At 43.8% G+C, this 17,766-nt stretch overlaps 1 protein-coding gene across 3 annotated transcripts in view; it reads right to left on the bottom strand.

The window, feature by feature from the left end:
- The window catches only part of wwc3 (WWC family member 3), a 48,821-nt gene that overhangs the window by 7,005 nt on the left and 24,050 nt on the right, over positions 1-17,766 (bottom strand). For 2 of the 3 annotated variants that reach the window (XM_031575226.2, XM_012820540.3), the window contains exons 6-17: positions 15,072-15,201; positions 13,623-13,775; positions 13,223-13,296; positions 11,697-11,939; positions 10,148-10,237; positions 9,225-9,772; positions 8,927-9,047; positions 8,420-8,503; positions 8,081-8,167; positions 7,525-7,720; positions 6,526-6,729; positions 324-445 (exon numbers count right to left, since the gene is read on the bottom strand). In XM_031575226.2, coding sequence (XP_031431086.1) covers positions 324-445; positions 6,526-6,729; positions 7,525-7,720; positions 8,081-8,167; positions 8,420-8,503; positions 8,927-9,047; positions 9,225-9,772; positions 10,148-10,237; positions 11,697-11,939; positions 13,223-13,296; positions 13,623-13,775; positions 15,072-15,201 — 2,052 coding nt within the window. The remainder of the gene's footprint in view (positions 1-323; positions 446-6,525; positions 6,730-7,524; positions 7,721-8,080; positions 8,168-8,419; positions 8,504-8,926; positions 9,048-9,224; positions 9,773-10,147; positions 10,238-11,696; positions 11,940-13,222; positions 13,297-13,622; positions 13,776-15,071; positions 15,202-17,766) is intronic. The other variant, XM_031575225.2, reaches the window with a different exon arrangement.

Below are 17,766 nucleotides of genomic sequence, written 5' to 3'. Positions count from 1 at the left end.
TTTCTGTTATTCCAAATGTGATTAGAAAGTGTAACTGATTATGTACACTTGTGATTGTGTACAATATATGTCTGTAGCAAACTCAAAAAGGAAAACTAAGGGAAGCATATGCATATACATAAGCATATACTGAGCACATCCATTTCATGACTTTCTTTTCATGTAAGCAACTGGAATAGAATTACATATAGATTTGCTTGTATCTGTATGAGTGTGTGTGTGTGTGTGTGTGTGTGTGTGTAAAGGGGGGATGTGGAGAGGGAGTGAGTGTGTGGGAATGGGCTGGTGTGTGTGTATATGTGTGTATATGTGTGTGTGTTCACCTCTCGGATACCGCCTCTCCCTGCTCCTCCTTCCTCTCCAGCTCCTCCTCGCTCAGGTCCAGCTCTCTCCCCACCTCCTCCAACTGGGTGGTGACGCGAGCCAACAGAGCCGAGCCTGATACCTGAGACGGGGTGGGGGTAGGGGTCATAAATTGAAACAGTATTTCTGTTGATCCCATCTCTAAAATATACTGCTAGAAATCAAAGTGGTATTATTGCACAGACTGATCATGTGGATGTCATACTGAGGAAAAAAACAAACATTAAGGGAGAGAGAAAAAGGAGAAGGCTTGGCATGAGATGGGATTTGGGAGCCATGGGGGATTGATGCTGGATTCCTAATTTGTATCCGTTCATCCGTTCATCATTTCACAAGCACCTTGGGGTATTCCTAAGTGCAAAATTAACTTGAAAGCTAGCCAGCTAGTGCCTCCGTACTGGCACGAAGAGTAGGGTTTGGTTGTAGAGTAACCATGAGTGCAGATACAGAAATGACAAACTCAGATTATTTATACGCTTTCAGTCACGCCTTCATACAAGTGCCTTATAATTAGACCCAATTTTAACACACAGAAGGTATTTCTGCCTACAGGTGAAATGCCTCTTACCACACAACAACAGCTTAATGGTTCCAGTGGGTTGGGCAGACATCTTTATTGTCCTTGTGACAGTGACCCAAAACTCTTTTCAAATGCTACAAAAGTTTATAAATTGGTGATGAAACTCCATGGCTGTCCATCTAGATTCCTAAAATGACCCCAAAAAAATGGTATTTATTGAATATCTTTTATTATATTTGTAACTGGAAGTCCTGTCCTGTATTACAAAAAGCCAGTTCCATTGTTGTGTTAGGAAGTGGACCACAATCTAACTGACTTACCACATCAATGGTTACAGCCATCCAAATATAACACACCCTAGGGTGAGGTTTCTCAAGGTTACTTGTCCTTACTTCCAGGGGCAAGAATGCACCAGGCTTTGAAGAAAGCTCCACTCTGTTCTTGCTCAACCTGCATCCATGTGTGCGCCCTCACGTTGCCCTCATGATGCGTCAAGGTAACCCCTCAGGAAGATGACACAGCTGGCTTGGGAAACTGTGGTCACTTCCAAAGAAAGAGGGAAAACAACTGAGCCTGCCTGCTCAAACTCCAAAGCGTCACCCAAACCTACTACCTCAAACGATCCCCCTCACAACAGACCAAAGAGGGGTGACAAAAGGCCTCGTAAGGACACTGAGCGTAACCGCCATGTCCATCATCAGCGTCATAATAGGCATATAAACACTTAAAGCAGTAGGAGGCCATATTCAGTAATAATGGCCCAGAAACATGAATTCCTGAACTCATGAATAGCCAGTCATCCTACTATTTGTTGAGGAAAGCCTAAAATTCTAAATCGCACTCAATCACCACTGTCCAACTTTGCAAGTACACTTGGACCAATTCCATGGTATTACTTATTCATTAAAACCACCACAGTACAACACCAGCTTTGTACATTCCATCATAGCCCACTGACAAAGCTAGTCATGCACATGTCCTCATCCGAGTTTCGGACATTACCATACTGTCACACAAAAAACCATGATACGGCCATTTGGACTTTAAGATTTTGAGAATGTGATGACACCCTTCTGCAGTAACACCTGCCTGAAGGACAAAACAACAAAGGCTGCCAAGACCAGACAAAGTAACACATCGACTAGTCAGTATTGTCATCCAGTCCATTGAGTGATACAACAAACACACTCTTGGACTCTCCAGCAACGGCTTTATCATTGTACCAGGTACAACACTTTCTGTTTCAGTAACCCTGTTGAATAGATGACACACTGGTTTATTTGTTGTATGCTATGTCATTGTCATTACTGTTTATTTAGACCTTGTCTTTGTAACTTGATGACTTTGCATCTGCTTAGCCAAGATGGATAGTATCAACAAATGCCCAGTACTGAACTGCCCAGATGTTACGACTTTTAATTGTCTGACCAATGTACTCTTTTCACTCGTGGACTATGTACAATGCACATCCAATGCAACGCCGTAGCCTGATAGCGTCACCTTAACTACACCCCCTGAACTAGTGGACAACTAGTGTTTTACCTTTGCCATTGTATATGTATTTAATTTGTTGGGATATATATTCATGGTTATTTGGTAGTTGGCTTCACCACACCATACAAGGGTTATTGTTAGTTATGTCTCATGGAGACTTAGGGTCTTGCATGCGTTACTAACCATTTCCCCCTTCTAATTTGGCACCGTAATCACAAAGATTACACATTCATTGGCCTTTACATAGCCACACACATGTGAAGGGAACACTTAAACTTTACACTTCACATAGGCTTGTTCTTTTTTCATATCACATGTACAGTATATTCACCAACGTGCACACACATGTACTACGGTGACTGAACAAAGGAACACATACACATTCTTTCTGGCGCGCACTCGAGAGCACACACTTAAGCACACAAGCTTGCATACACACACTCCCTCTCTCTCTTTCACACACACACACACACCCCTTTAGTTCATTAGTTAGATGACATATTGTTGTTTTATACTTATATTGTTGTTTTAGACATATTGTTGTTTTAGACATTTTGATGTTTTATTTGTGATCATTTTGTGAATAGATTAGGGCTTCTTAAGACATAATCTTATAAATTAACGAGTAATCAATTCAGACAGCGTGTATTTTAGACACTGTTGTTTAATTGTATTTTTCTTTAAACACAATGGTGCCCCTCGACGGTAAATTGTAAGAATTTTCCCCTGAAGCAAATCGAATCACCTCAATCAGCCCACTGTCCTCAACTATGTTGATGAGCCGACAGTCACAGGCAACCCAAATGGTAACCTTTTCACGGACTGGTCTAGTTATTTTCCTAGAGAAGTCGTGGAGTGTGGGTTGGCGATCATCTAACCTGGGACTGCTTTCTGTCGGGTGCTTTGCATTAAGGTGATAACTTAAAGACGAGCTGCTTCTGCGATAGCTAAATTCAGCTTGACAAATGCTACATACAACTTTAGTTTTGTCGATTGTTCCGTCATTTTGGCTCTTAAACAGAGACTTTCCGCCCAACAATCCCCAGCTCTCTCCATCTGCAACTACGGCAGTGGTTCTCAAACTTTTTCTGTCATTCCCCACTTTGAACAAGGGGGGCTTTTCAAGCCCCACCTGTCCCTCATCGCTCCCATAAAATGGTAGGCCAAGCTTAAAATTGTCAATTATTGAAATAACCTCAAGTAATAACAAATAGCATCTTATTTAGGTCAGCAAATGTATATTGCTTGGAGTGATTTAATGTTTCATGTTGTAGTGTATTGTTGCTATGGACACGCACACATGGACGGATTATGAAACCATTGGTCAGGACGTGTAACAAAATACACTGCTTCCAACCACAAACAAGAGATACATTTAAGCCACTTCTGATATTAACAAATACAAAGCAAAGTTAATAACAGCGACTTCATGCAGAGGCTCTGGTTTAGGGCCCCCCTGAGCTCAGGGGCCCTTGGGCCTGGGCCCGTTCAGCCCGTTCGCTAATCCATCCCTGCACGCACACAGTATTGTATTTCTTTCTGTTGACGGACTTTTACTTTGACAACTGTGACAGTTAGTAACGCACATGTCTAGTAAGCCTCTATTAAATTATGCTTTCCCTTGCACGCTCAAAAACAATGACTAAGTTATTTAGCTGTCTCACACTGTGATAAATATGTTTAAGTGACCTATGTTTAAACTCTATGAACTGTGTTAGTTCGTTGAAGCGTAAAATGTAATTATTATTCATTTAGATACGTTACGTTCTAATATGTGACCGTTAGCACACCATTCATTCATAACTCAGTTGGTGGCAGACGTTAGAACTTATTAGCCAGCTGTGTTGTAATCTGTTGTTGCTCTGATTCTTGGTGTAATGAATCTAATAGTAACTCACTGTGTTTCGTTAAGATATCTTCTAAGTATTTTCCGTTTCTTGTGTATTATTGTTTCACTCATAAGTTTTCACCTGACATCAATAAAGGAGCAAGGCGAGTTAACCGTAGCCTACACAGCCCTAACTAAACTAAACTAAACTAAAGTTAAAAAATATATATATATGTATATATATATATATATATATATATATATATATATATATATATATACAGTGCCCTCCACAATTATTGGCACCCCTAGTGAATATGAGCAAAACAGGCTATAAAAAAATATGTCTTTGCTGTTTATCCTCTTGGTCTTTCACTCAAAATATTCACAAAAATCTTACCTTTTCATTGAAATAAAACTATTGAAAGAAAAAAAAACTGTTGACATTAAATAAATATTTTTCCCCAAAACATGTGTGCCACAATTATTGGCACCCCTTAATTTAATGTTTTGTGCAGCCTCCCTTTGCCAAGATAACAGCTCTGAGTCTTCTCCTATAATGTGTGATGAGGTTGGTGAACACATGGCACGGGATCTGAGACCATTCCTACATACAGTATCTCTCCAGATCCTTCAGATTCTTAGGTCAACGCTTGTATACTCGGCTTCAGCTCTTCCGACAGATTTTCTATGGGGTTTAGGTCGGGGGACTGTGATGGCCATGGCAAAACCTTTATTCCGTGGTCGGTGAACAATTTTTGTGTTGATTTTGAGGTGTGCTTCGGATCATTGTCCTGCTGGAAGGTCCAACCACTGCCCATTTTAAGCTTCCTAGAGGGGGCTGTTAGGTTTTCATTTAATATCTGCTGGTATTTGATGGAGTCCATGATACCATGTCTCCTAACAAGATGTCGAGGGCCTTTGGAAGAAAAACAGCCCCACAACATCAAAGATCCGCCACCATACTTCACATTGGGTATGGGGGTCTCTTCTGTATTGCTATCTTTCTGTCTACGCCAAACCCACCTTTGATGTTTGTTGCCAAAAAGCTTTATTTTGGTCTCATCTGACCATATAACTCGGTCCCATTGAAAGTCTGACTTACATTTGGCAAACTGTAGGCGCTTTAGTTTGTTGTTGATTGACAGCAGAGGCTTTTTTCTGGCAACCCTCCAAAACAATTTGTGGTGATGGAGGTGGCGTCTGATGGTAGTTCTGGAGACTTTCTGAACCCAAGACTCAATTTACCTCTGCAATTCTCCAGCTGTGATCCTTGGAGATTCTTTTGCCAGTCGAACCATCCTCCTCACGGTGCGTGGGGTCAATTTACAGATAGGTCCTCTTCCAGGCTGATTCTTAACATCTCCTGTCGCTTTAAACTACTTAATTATTTCCATGATAGTGGAAATGGGTATTTTCAACTCTTTAGAGATTTACTTGTGTCCATTTCTTGATTTGTGCAGCTCCACAACTTTCCGTCGCACATTGTCACTGTGTTCTTGGGTCTTTCCCATAGTGATGAATGACTAATGGAATTTGGCCTGTGTCACCTCATATTTGTTCGCCAGTGGAACAGGAAGTCATGGTTGACCTCTTAAGAGTTCCTTATCAAACAGGTGAACTTAAAAATGTAAAACATGACTGGAAATATACTTCAGTTAGATTTTAATCATAAGATTTTTCTAGGGGTGCCAATAATTGTGGCACACATGTTTTGGGGAAAAATATGTATTTAATGTCAAAAAATTTTTTTTCTTTCAATAATTTTGCTTCAATGAAAAGGTAAGATTTTTGTGAATATTTTGAGTGAAAGACCAAGAGGATAAACAGCAAAGACATATTTTTTTATAGCCTGTTTTGCTCATATTCACTAGGGGTGCCAATAATTGTGGAGGGCACTGTATATACACATACACATACGTGTATATATTTTTTTTTTTAAAGTTGCGTTAAAATATTTTATCGTTTTAATCGCGGCGGCATTAATCGCATAGATTAACGCGTTAACGCTGACAGCCCTAGAATAAATGCTCTGATTGTATATGCTGGTCAATTTAATGCACAAGAATGAATGCTGCCAACCTCTTCTATTCAGAACTCCTAAGACCTTCAACCTTTACTTGCTATTAATAAGGAAAATTATTAATCAGAGCTCCAAATTGATAGTGTAATATATTTTATGAGACTGATATATATTAGATTGATTTATGAGACTGATTTGTGGCTGATCTTTGTTGTGACCACTGCGGTAGACAACACCCTGTTTTTCTTTTTAAGACAATAGGAGGGTTAAGCTAGCATCCCATCACTCTTTGCTCACCTTTGACCTGGATTGCTCTTCTGCACACCGCCCTCTCTCCTCGTCCTCATCCACCTCTTCCTCCACGCGGTGCCCGGTCCGTCCGCTCCGGCTGACCACGTCATTCCGCTGGAACTCCTTGGTCGCCGTAAGGTGGATCCTGTGCCAGGCTACCGTCATCTCGGAGCTGTTCTCCCAATCGGCCAGTACCACCCGAGCCGTGCCCTGTGTTGAGCGTGGAGCGCATGAACCACATCAACAGCAAAACACACACCCTTTGTAATTGCACTGAGAAGGTCATGCATACCAACTCCACACAATCATTATTGTCTGAGCATTTCACAGAAGCACACAGTCTGCACTTGAATTTCACAACTTGTGGAAAACTCGTTTGTATTCTAATTAACCCATCACTCAAATGAGGCCCGAGAGATGAATGTATATGCATCCAGACTACAAAGTGCACAGTGGACACACAAAAGCACAAGAGCGCCCACTAGGGCTCAGACTGAGTACAAATTGATATTTCTCTGTCTGATAACAGACAACGTAAATGAGGTAAACAGTTTTGAGCGTTTCCTTTAAAAGATCACACAACCTTTGCTTTTCATTTCTTGTTGTTTAGAGGCTCCAAAGAATAAATGTGCAGCAGTGACCTTATTTTAGAATTTATATTTGATTTTAATCTAAGTTTTATTATATTTCACTGTGCAAACAGTGATTTTAAAACACCAAAACCTTTTTGTTTCTTCATAGTGCTGATATTAAGTTTCTAGTGGAGTATTTTAATAACAATTCTAAACCCAGGATGCCAGCAACACTGTTATGTCAATAACTATTTTTCTACTTAGCTATTCATCATCTAGCTACATTATTCAATTATTCTGACCCCTTCTCAGTTTTTCAGCACTATCAGAAAACAAACACGAAATAGCGACAGATTAAATTCACATATCATTACATATTACATATTATGCCCCCACTCTCCTGTCCTCACGCCTGACAGGTCATGACCCTCACCAGCTGTTCCTCCTGCGCTTGCATGCCGACTGCGCAGACGCTGAGCTGCAGGCTGTGCAAGGCCAGGCTGTCTGCAGCCAGCGGGACGTGGAAGCCCTCGTTGAAGTTGAGCGGCGAACGCGGCTCCTGGGGCCGGCAGCAGTAGTAAGGGCACGGCCGGCTCGGGTCCACGGGCAGCACGTGCACCTTCACATAGCTACAGGGAGAGAGAGAGAGAGAGAGAGAGAGAGAGAGAGAGAGAGAGTAGAGCACAGAGAGAGGGTAAAGAGTGAAAGGAGAGAATGAGAGGGAAGAAAGAGGATTCCATTGACACACGAATGAGGTGTATTCGTTTTAGAATTGTTCATGAATTGTGTTGAAAACTATTTTCAAAAACGTATGGAGTGGTGAAACTGTGTGGGTGTGTGAGTCTGGTTAGCATTTTTGGTGTGTGTGTGTGTGTGTGTGTGTGTGTGTGTGTGTGTGTGTGTGTGTGTATGTCTGTGTCTGTACCAGACAGGTGAAAAGCTTTGAAGGAAAAAAATATATATATATTTATACGGAGGTTTTGACTTACACTCTGTAGCCTTCCCTCACTGCAGCTTTGTGTACATTCCTCATCTGCAGGATGTGCAGCACAAGGCACTGAGAGTTTGCATCATAGCTGAGAAGGCATGAGAAGAGAGCACTTTTACACACAATTATCACATCTAAGCTATTGAAAGCCAACATTTTTCCAATTAAACACATCAATGTAAATGGGCAGTGTTTAAAGGTGTGAGTGTGTGTGTGAGTGTGTGAGTGTGAGTGTGAGTGTGTGAGTGTGAGTGTGTGTGAGAGTGTGTGTGTGTGTGTGTGTGTGTGTGTGTGTGTGTGTGTGTGTGTGTGTGTGTGTGTGTGTGTGTGAGTGACTTACAGAAGTCCTAACTGAATCTGAGGAGCTTCAGCTGTGGTAACAGAATCTCTGCTGTATAGAATCTCCTCTGATTCGTCCGTTCTGCTGGGGGCAAACACACAGGGATTTCAGGAGGAATGAAAACATTGAGCATTCGGGTGGATTAACTCAATTTAACAAATGCTGCTACTGAAAGAACACACAAGGTACTTGGCAACCAAGTGGAGTGGAGACCAAATACAATGACGGAGCAGCTTCCAAACCTACTAAATAGACTGAGTTCACGTCAATCTAAAACAGTTGCAGTTTCTGGGCACTAGATGGGGCCAGAGGCTAATTGGTTTCTACACACAGGGCTGCAACCAGGAGGACAAAATACCCCCTCCTCTTCATGGATTTATGTGAGGGTTCCATTCAAATGTTAGAAAAGGTTAAAATTGTCACTGAAATTAGCATCTAGTCCACACATCTGCAGTAAGGATATCTGTGACTGCCCCCCAGGTTGTCCTTCAGCTCGGGGAGGCTTACCTTCTGCTCCAGGCTTCAAACACCCCGCTGTCTGTGGCCAGAGCCTCCTCAGACACCCCCGTAGAAGTCCTCCTGGCTCTCCTGCTGTTCCTGTTACTGCTGTTGCATCGCAGGGTCACTCCTACACAGCACACACACACACACACACACACACACACACACACACACACACACACACACACACACACACACACACACACAGAGAGACAAAAGAAACACATGTTAAAGGGAGACCTGAACAGGCAAACAAATTGAAATCTTGATCACGGTCAAAGGTAAGATTTAGCCTTGGATTCACCTGTTGGAGGAAATGACCCCTGAGGCCCTGCCTCTCTGTGACCCTTGGCCTCCATCAGGTGAGTGGAGGCCGAGCCTCCACCGCCGCCGCCCACCTCGGCCTCAGCCGGCAGAAGCGCAGGGTGTTGGCTCTGGCCCCTGAGGCTCTCCAAGATGCCGCGGCCCGCCACGTCCAAGTACTCCTCCGTCATCTGGGCGAGGGGGCAGTCCTGGGGCGCCGAGTGGTAGGGCGTGTCCATGGGCGAGCTGGGCGGGGACAGCGAGGAGAGGGACGAGCGGGACGAGAGCGAGGCCAGCGACTGCGGAGTGTCGTGCGAGCGCTTGGGCTTGCCCAGACCCATGCCGGGGGCCTCCAGGGGCAACAGGTAGCGCAGGTGGGGGTCCGCCGGATCCAGCGGGGCCTCGACGCGCTCGTACTGGGGCAGGCCGTAGATGTCGGTGAAGCTGATGGAGCTGAGCGAGCCCCGGCTGGACGCCAGGGAGCCGCGGCTGGAGGCCAGAGAGCCGCGGCTGCTGCTGGACGACATGGTCAGGTTGCTGGCAGAGAGACTGGAGGATAGAATCAAAAACCATCAGATGGGCTCCTTCAAACATTCAACACATTTCAGCAAATTTCATATCGCAAATGAATCCTTTACCAAAACTGGACATCATTACAGTAATGTTGTACTCCCCATTCAAGAGTATATTAGATGTTACATTGATGGAAAATGTTAATCATAACCATCTTCATGAATTTATTTTTCTGTGCCATTTTTCATAAAGTATTGTGTATTCTTTCTCAGTGCTGAACATGCAGTAGGGTGTCTGTAAACCAAGGCCCCCTGTGTGCCTAAGCGAGTGTGCAGTCAGAAGGGGTGTGGCGAGGGCAGTGGGCTGGCTGGAGTGGTTTCCACCAGTGGCCTTGAGGAGAGACTCCAGTACCTCTTGAGCTGCGAGTGGAGGTAGGTGGTGATGCGTGTGGCCTCCTCCAGCTGTCGAAGCAGCACATTTCTCTTCTCCTGCTGCAGGATCCTGCACACACACACACACACACACACACACACACACACACACTTTAGCAGCTGCGGGATCCCTCTAAACACTTTCAATACAGCCTGACTCATGGCACAGTACTTGTTTCTCTATGGTGATGCAGTATGTTGGTGCTGGTACCATCCGTAACGTGTTCTTATGTGTGTTTGCATATAATGAAAGCAGCTTTGAAGATGGAGGGAAAACTATTTTGCACTGACAGTACTTTGGACCATTTGTTGATTTTTTGCAATTCCCATCACTGAGAAAAAAAAAAGACGGACAGAAAAAGAAAGAAAAGGTATGAAAAAGATAGAGAGACATAGAGGCAGAGAAAGAGGAAGAGAGACATGCAGGGAGGGAGCGAGGGAGGGAATGGTAGAAAGAGGGAGAGAAAAAAAAAAAGAAACAAGGAAAGAAATGTTTGAATGAAGAGCAACTTGTGTGGCCAGATTGTGCACAAACAACAACAACAACAACGAAAATCCCCAATCTGTGTGTGGGCATTCTTCCACTATCTGAGTGGGCACAGACGGCATCGCTCCCGCTGCATGAGGGGCTGAGGGCACCCCCATGCTCCCCTGAGCTCCGCCTTCAGCGCCTCCACCAGCAGCAGGCCCCACACACACACACACACACACACACACACACACACACACACACACACACACACACACACACACACACACACACACACACACACACACACACACACACACACACGTGCACAATGGGAATGCACAATGACACACAATTCCATCCCGTGCTGGGAAAGGGAATCTGCGAGTCTAATCAGACTGATCTGCCTGCCTTACTGGCATGGTGCCCTCATGGCATGGCGCCCTCATGGCATGGCATGTCTTTTGGGAAAAGGTTACATTTCATTTGTGTGCCTCTTCATGCCTCTTTAATGGGTACGCTCACAAACATTGTTTACAGAAAGTGTAGGCTTATTCGGTAAAAAAAAAAAGTCCCCCATAAAGTCTAAATTGTACATGGTGGAGCAATAAGGCATCAGCCAGCTAGCCCAGGTAACAGTGTTTACATTAGCTTTGATTTGTTAGCACAGGTAACAGTACTGATTTTAGGAGTATCCCATCTGCGCAGCGAATCGTGTTGGTTTTGGAATTAGCTGTTTGCACAGGACTCAGTGTTATTAATGAGCAGGCAGTGAGAGAGGGAGAGAGAGAGATTGAGGGAGGTATATAGAGAGAGAAAGAGAGGGAGGGAGAGAGAGAGAGAGAGAGAGAGAGAGAGAGGGAGGGAGAGAGAGAAAGAGCGAGGAAGGGAGAGAGATGAAGTTGAAGGGGTTCAGGGGCCTGACCTCTGGTTGGCTACCTGGCTCTGCAGTCAGTGAGAAAGAGAGAGTGAGGGAGCGAGACAGAGAGAGAGAGAGGAAAGAGAGAGGAAAGAGAAGGGGGTTGGGGGTTGGGGGTTGGGGGGGGGGTGGTGTTCTGACCTCTGGTTGGCTCCCTGGCTCTGCAGGCTGCGGGCCCTCTGCACCTCCTCCTCGAGGCGCCGGCGCTCCTCCTCCAGCTGCAGGAAGGCCTCCGGAGGGCGCTGCTGCTGGCTGAGCAGCGTGATCTCCTGCAGCAGGGCCTCCTTCTCGCGCAGCAGCTGCAGGCTGTCCCGGTCCACCTCGGCCCGGCCGCACCAGCTCTCGCTGTCCAACTGGGCCAGCTGGTGCTGGATGCTGGACACTCTGAGATGGAGGGACAGCAGCGGAGAGAAGGAAGGAGAGAGTGAGAGAGAGAGAGTGAGAGAGAGAGAGAACGAGAGTGAGGGAGTGAGATGGAGAGAAAAAGGGAAAGACAGGAAGTGAAAATGCAGAACCCATGAACCGTCCTCTGTGCCTAAGCTAATGACGTCATAAACCTCATGTGCATCTGGAGAATCATCTGAGATCTGTTTACACCTGACTAACCAGCACAAGCACACTGACTGCTCTGAGATCTGTTTACACCTGACTAACCAGCACAAGCACTCTGACTGCATGGAATGGGAATGGTTACCCCTCTCAAACGTGAAATTAGCAGCGGCTGTTTGTTTACACTTTCCTTCAAACGAAATGTGTCCAAATGAAAACAGGGGTGCAAAGGTGAGCTCAGCTTGTAACGCTTTGAGGGAGGAGACAAAGAGGTGGTGGTGGAGGAGGAACAGGAGGATAGGGGATGTCTTGGAGAGTCCGGAGGGTTATGGTTAAAGTGAAATAACTGTGTTTATGTGTTTTGGAGTTGAGACGGTGTGTGACTCAGCGAGGGAGCATGCAAGTTTCCACAGGTCTCCCTCGCTCCCTCTACTCGCTTACTCACTCACTCACTCACTCGCTCAGCTCTTCTCTGATGTCATGGCTGGCGCTGTGGCCGCCGCGTCACTGTGGCAACAAGCGTCTCATAAAAAAAAAAAAGGCTGCTAGGAGCCTGGGTAATCATGAAGCCACTGCTACCTCTGCTGAAGCTGCTGAGACACCTTACTCTTACAGTCAGTGTGCATGAAAGCAAAGGAAGTGGGACTGTAAGAAGGTCTGATCTGTTAATACATGAACAATTAATAACGCATTGTTCAAATGTAGCTTTCCTTGTCTGGAATTTGGTACCATAAAATCTCACTTGAATTCAAATGGATAAATGTAACAATAAGCACCACCAAAATCATTGACTGTCATCAGTCACCATCATTAGTCCACTGATTTGACAACGTCATGTTACCAATATCGGTAATGGTCATTAACATTCTCAGCCGCGTGTTGCTCAGCCGCCACGGTATCACATCTGCCATGATAAGATCATGACTTCATTATGATAGTTTTCATACAGTGGTACAGCACAGATCTGGGTATGTGCGCTTGAACCCAGCATCAGAAGACTGAGGTCCTTACTGACACATAATAATAATAATGACAATTTGTAGTACTTGACAACCGGCATGCATGTACATTTCAATGGCTGCATATGTGCAAGGCACAAGAGTACATTTCACACTTACCTTTTCTTAGCTTCTTCATACTGCCAGTTAAGTCTCTCTTTGTCCACCACTGGAGAGAAATCTTGGGAACCAAACTGAAATGAAATGAAATAAAATGACACTCACCCTTCAGTCATGGTAAACTCTTTTCTTTTCTTACATAATATCTGCCTTTTTAATACAGAATAATTTAAAGAATATTCCTGACAGGAAAGAATATTTTGCAGAGGTTACTAAAACTTCCTTACATACCACTTTAAGTGGCAAAACTAAAGTGCAAAGTGAAGCTAGTGCAGTATGTTACATTAGATATACATAACCCATATCCAATTGAAACAACAATTTCACATACATGTTGTAGCATTTGGTCTGATTCTAGTAGTAACAAACACCAGTAAAAACAATGCATATGTATGAGTACCTCTCCTGTGATCTCAGTCTGACAGCCAGTCTCACAGTACTGCTGCAACAGGCACGAGTCACCCAGGGTAGTGCTGCTGTTGTTAGCCACCTCATTTATCGAGTCGCCAGTGGACAAGCTGCTGTGATAGTTGGCGGTGAGCTTAGCCAGGCTCTGGAGAGGATGGACAGAAAACCAGGAGTGAATCAGTAACATACACAAACTATACATAAACACACCAACACACACACACACACACACATACACACACACAAAGCTCTGACAACAGAAGAGTTCTCACAAATAAGTTCACGCGCCCCCCAAAGCTCCCATACTTGAGTGGCCTCCTCTGCCACCCATTTCTGGTCTTAAGTGTGAATTAATGATTGTCTGTTTCTGTGCATGACAACCACTGGGTGGCGCTACAAAACACTAAAAACAGCTGTCCAAAGAGAAAAGAAAAATGGCAGTGAAAAGTTTGCAAACAATATAAGCACTTCAGTAGAGGCTTAAAAAAGTGTTTTTGTTTTCCAATGATTTACTTCTTTGGAGCACTTAGGTAACCAAGCAAACATCAATTATAAAAAAAAAAGCCACAGACATCATCCAAAACCGCAAACCATAGACCAAGTGAGTATGCAAAAAGTATTCAAAAGATATGCAAGTATGCAAAAAAAGAAAAAATCTCAAATGATTTCAACCATTCTCAGAATACTCAAGTTGCACAGAATGTGAGAACATCAATCAATCAATCACTTGAAAGCAGACAGAAAGATGGGGCCTGGTTAAACATACTTTATCAGCATTCCACTCCCAATTTGACCATTTGAACAAATGTGATGACGTGCACTGTATATAACTTAACGCTAAATGCATTTGAGAAATCATCATATATATATATATATATATATATATATATAGATATATATATATATATCTTTAGTGTCAAGTTTCAGCTCAGATTGAGTAGTGAGGTTTTGTTAGACATGTGAAAAGATGGGTCCTGGTTATCAACATTCCACTCCGAATTTGAACATATGTGATGACTGGACATAACTTAACTCTAAATGCATTTGAGAAACCATCATATATACAAACAGATTAATTCACTGTTTCTTTAGTGTCAAGTAAAGAACCGTTTTTTTTTTTTTTTTTTTAAATCAGGTTGACTAGTGAGGTTTTGGGTAGACATGTGCTCAAACAACTGTCTGCTTCGGCACGTACGGTGGGTGACAAGTACCAGTGTTTGGCTTTGCACATCAACAGAGTTTAGTGGTGGGACAACTAATCAAGGACGCACCTCCAAAAAGCCACTACGCATTATGCAGCAACCACGGTTACTAAGAATGTTCGAAAACCTTAGTCTGTAGATGGTTTAATGATGGTTGTTGCTCATCAGGTTGTCCCTGAAACGCATCCCTTTGTGGTGAGGAGGTAAGACGTTAGCCCCCGCTGTCTGTCTGGACTCACCTGGATGAGGTCCTGCCTCTCCTTCTCGCCTGATGTGATGGCCTTCTTGATGCTGCGCAGCTCGGTAAAGATGGCCTGGGCCTCGTCCAGCTTGTAGTTTGTCTGAGTGTTGGACATCTTCCTGTCAATCCTGACACCCAACAGCAAAAGACATGAAACGTAAGATGTGGCTACGGTTTACTGCAAAGCACTGGTGTTTTGTAGGACTACAACACTTAAGATTTAAAGACAGACTTGGACTGAACACACTGAGGGCCATTGAATAGCAGAGATGGGCTGAAGACACAGGAGACGCATAGGGACACACTATAAAGAGGGACAGTCAGTGAGACATGTGAATGTGGCTTTAACTGGGATCTAAAATCTTACACGACAGATGACGGACGCAACCGGAGAACTTTGAATGTTTTTCAACTTGTCATAGGAAATCTGATGAAGAATGAAAAGTGCTTTGACTGATCTATTTACAATCCTATTTAGAACCGAACAGTTCTTCCGTTAGCCAAAGAATTTCGTGGCTCTATAATGAGAAAACGCTCTAGAACATTTCTTGCTGAGAGTGTAACGTCCCATCATCACAGAAACAGCCTCCATCCTCTTCCAGCTTTACTGCCGTGTTTCTGTTCCACAGAGCGCTGTGCTGACTGGGTAAGCAGAGTCAGCAACACAGTGTGCACTTAACTACCTACTGGTATCAGCAGTAGCAGCTCACCATGGTTCCACACACTCACACACACATTCTCTCTCACACACACACACACACACACCAACACGCCCGCGCGCACACACAAACGCACACACACGCACACATACATATGCATTCATACACACACACACGCACACATACATATGCAGACATACACACAAACACCTACCTAAATATAGTTTACATAAGTGTGCATCCCTTGCTGCCTTCCTTCGCACACCTAATTATAAAGAATTAAATTGGGCATGACATCACTTGCTCCTTAAACGAATCGGGGTGTTCCTAGACGCGAGGGTTATTTTAATATCACGCCTGAAGTCCTCATTAGCTTCTCAGAGGGAGAGGCTGTTAACCACACTCATGTCTCTGCACTGAGGAAATGAATCAGCCTGACAATAACCCCCGAGTCTGTTTGAACTGTTTAACACTACTGAGTCCGAGCCTGTTTTTCACTCTCTTAGGTAGTCTGCCATGCCTTGATATTTTAGTTTATTTCACCTAACTAAAAACATTGAGGCAAAAGTGGCATGTATGATTATATTCTAGAATACCTCAGCAATAATAACATGGGAATGAAAGGAATGTAGTAAAAAAAGATTGAATTTAAATCAAATCTAAACAAACCCTTCCAAAAACATACTTTCAGAGGTGCTCAGACTTTGTACAAAAAATACATTGTAAAGATTTTGGAGCAAGGCTTTTGAACTCTGAACTTTGTAAACATAAGTGTTAGTTTTACAAAGGTGAGTTTAGCATTTAGAAAGTGTGTGTGGTTTCACTACTATATATTTATAATTTTAGAGTGACCTGTACCTTTTCAAAACTAGTGTCCCTACTAATGCATATTGATGAGTTAGGTGTAAACACACCTGGGACACCTCAGACAAGAACAATGGCCCTTACCTAATGGCCCTGGAATGTCTTTGTGGCCCGTACCCCCCACAGGATTTCTTGACACACCATGGCCCAATAGAGATCACTGAATTACCATACCCTTATCATATGAATAGCTGTCATTTGCTAATGGGCGGGTCGTTAGGAGCTGAAACCTCACTCAGAGACTGAAAAGTGCAAGAGACTAGTCCTATTCTCCTTACAAAGTGCTTATTTATATATTTGTTTCAAACTGTGTAAATTTGAAAAGAAAAGGGTTCAAGGTTTCTGGGGGTGTAATTTCTATGTCTCTCCGACAAAAACTGGCTGAGCTTTAAAAGCAATTCCCCATAAAAACCACCATATCCCTGCACAGGGATATCGGACTTCAGAGGGTTAACAGAAGAGGAAGAAAAAGAAAAAAAAAAAGAAAAAAGAAAACTTAACGCTTCATAACTAGGTTGTGATGGAAGGAACCGGATGCCGGTGTCGTCCGTTTCAAATAATATAATATCGTATAAACCGTTAAGACTGTATCGGTAGAGCGGTTCAAAACACAGGAGACAGAGACAGAGGTATCTAATGATGGTTGCTGGGGGTGGGGCTGACCTGGAGGTGGGGGGGGGGGGGGGGGGGGGGGGGGGGGTAAGGGGCAAGGGGGATTTATTGAAACCTTAATGGCCACTCATAGGCATGTCTGTCTGACCTGTTAACTGTTTAGCCATGCTAGAATAATATTGTTTTAACTTCTACCAGCTCCCAGTCTCCGAGGCATCATAATTAGGCGAGGGAAACTGGAGCCCGCCACACTTAAAGCCGCCTGTCGGGGAATGTCTGCCTTTTCAAAGCACCACGACTCAAGACATAAATCCTACTGTGTTATGCTTGCAATGCCGGTCACAGAGACAAGAGGCAGACAGAGAGAAAGAGGGACAGAATGCCATTCCAAAATGGCAAAGAATGAGAGAGAGAGAGAAAGGGAGGGAGTGAGAAACAAGAAGTGTTAAACAGCTGGGCAGATGTGAAATGACACCTTGAAGTCTTCATAAAACATGTCCTCATACCTGAAAGAGGATGTATGTATCTTTTCAAAATGGCGACAATTTTTCCTTTTTT

Source organism: Clupea harengus, chromosome 10 (assembly GCF_900700415.2).
Source record: "Clupea harengus chromosome 10, Ch_v2.0.2, whole genome shotgun sequence".
Lineage (NCBI taxonomy): Eukaryota > Metazoa > Chordata > Actinopteri > Clupeiformes > Clupeidae > Clupea > Clupea harengus.
This window is presented reverse-complemented; position numbering and strand designations above follow the sequence as displayed.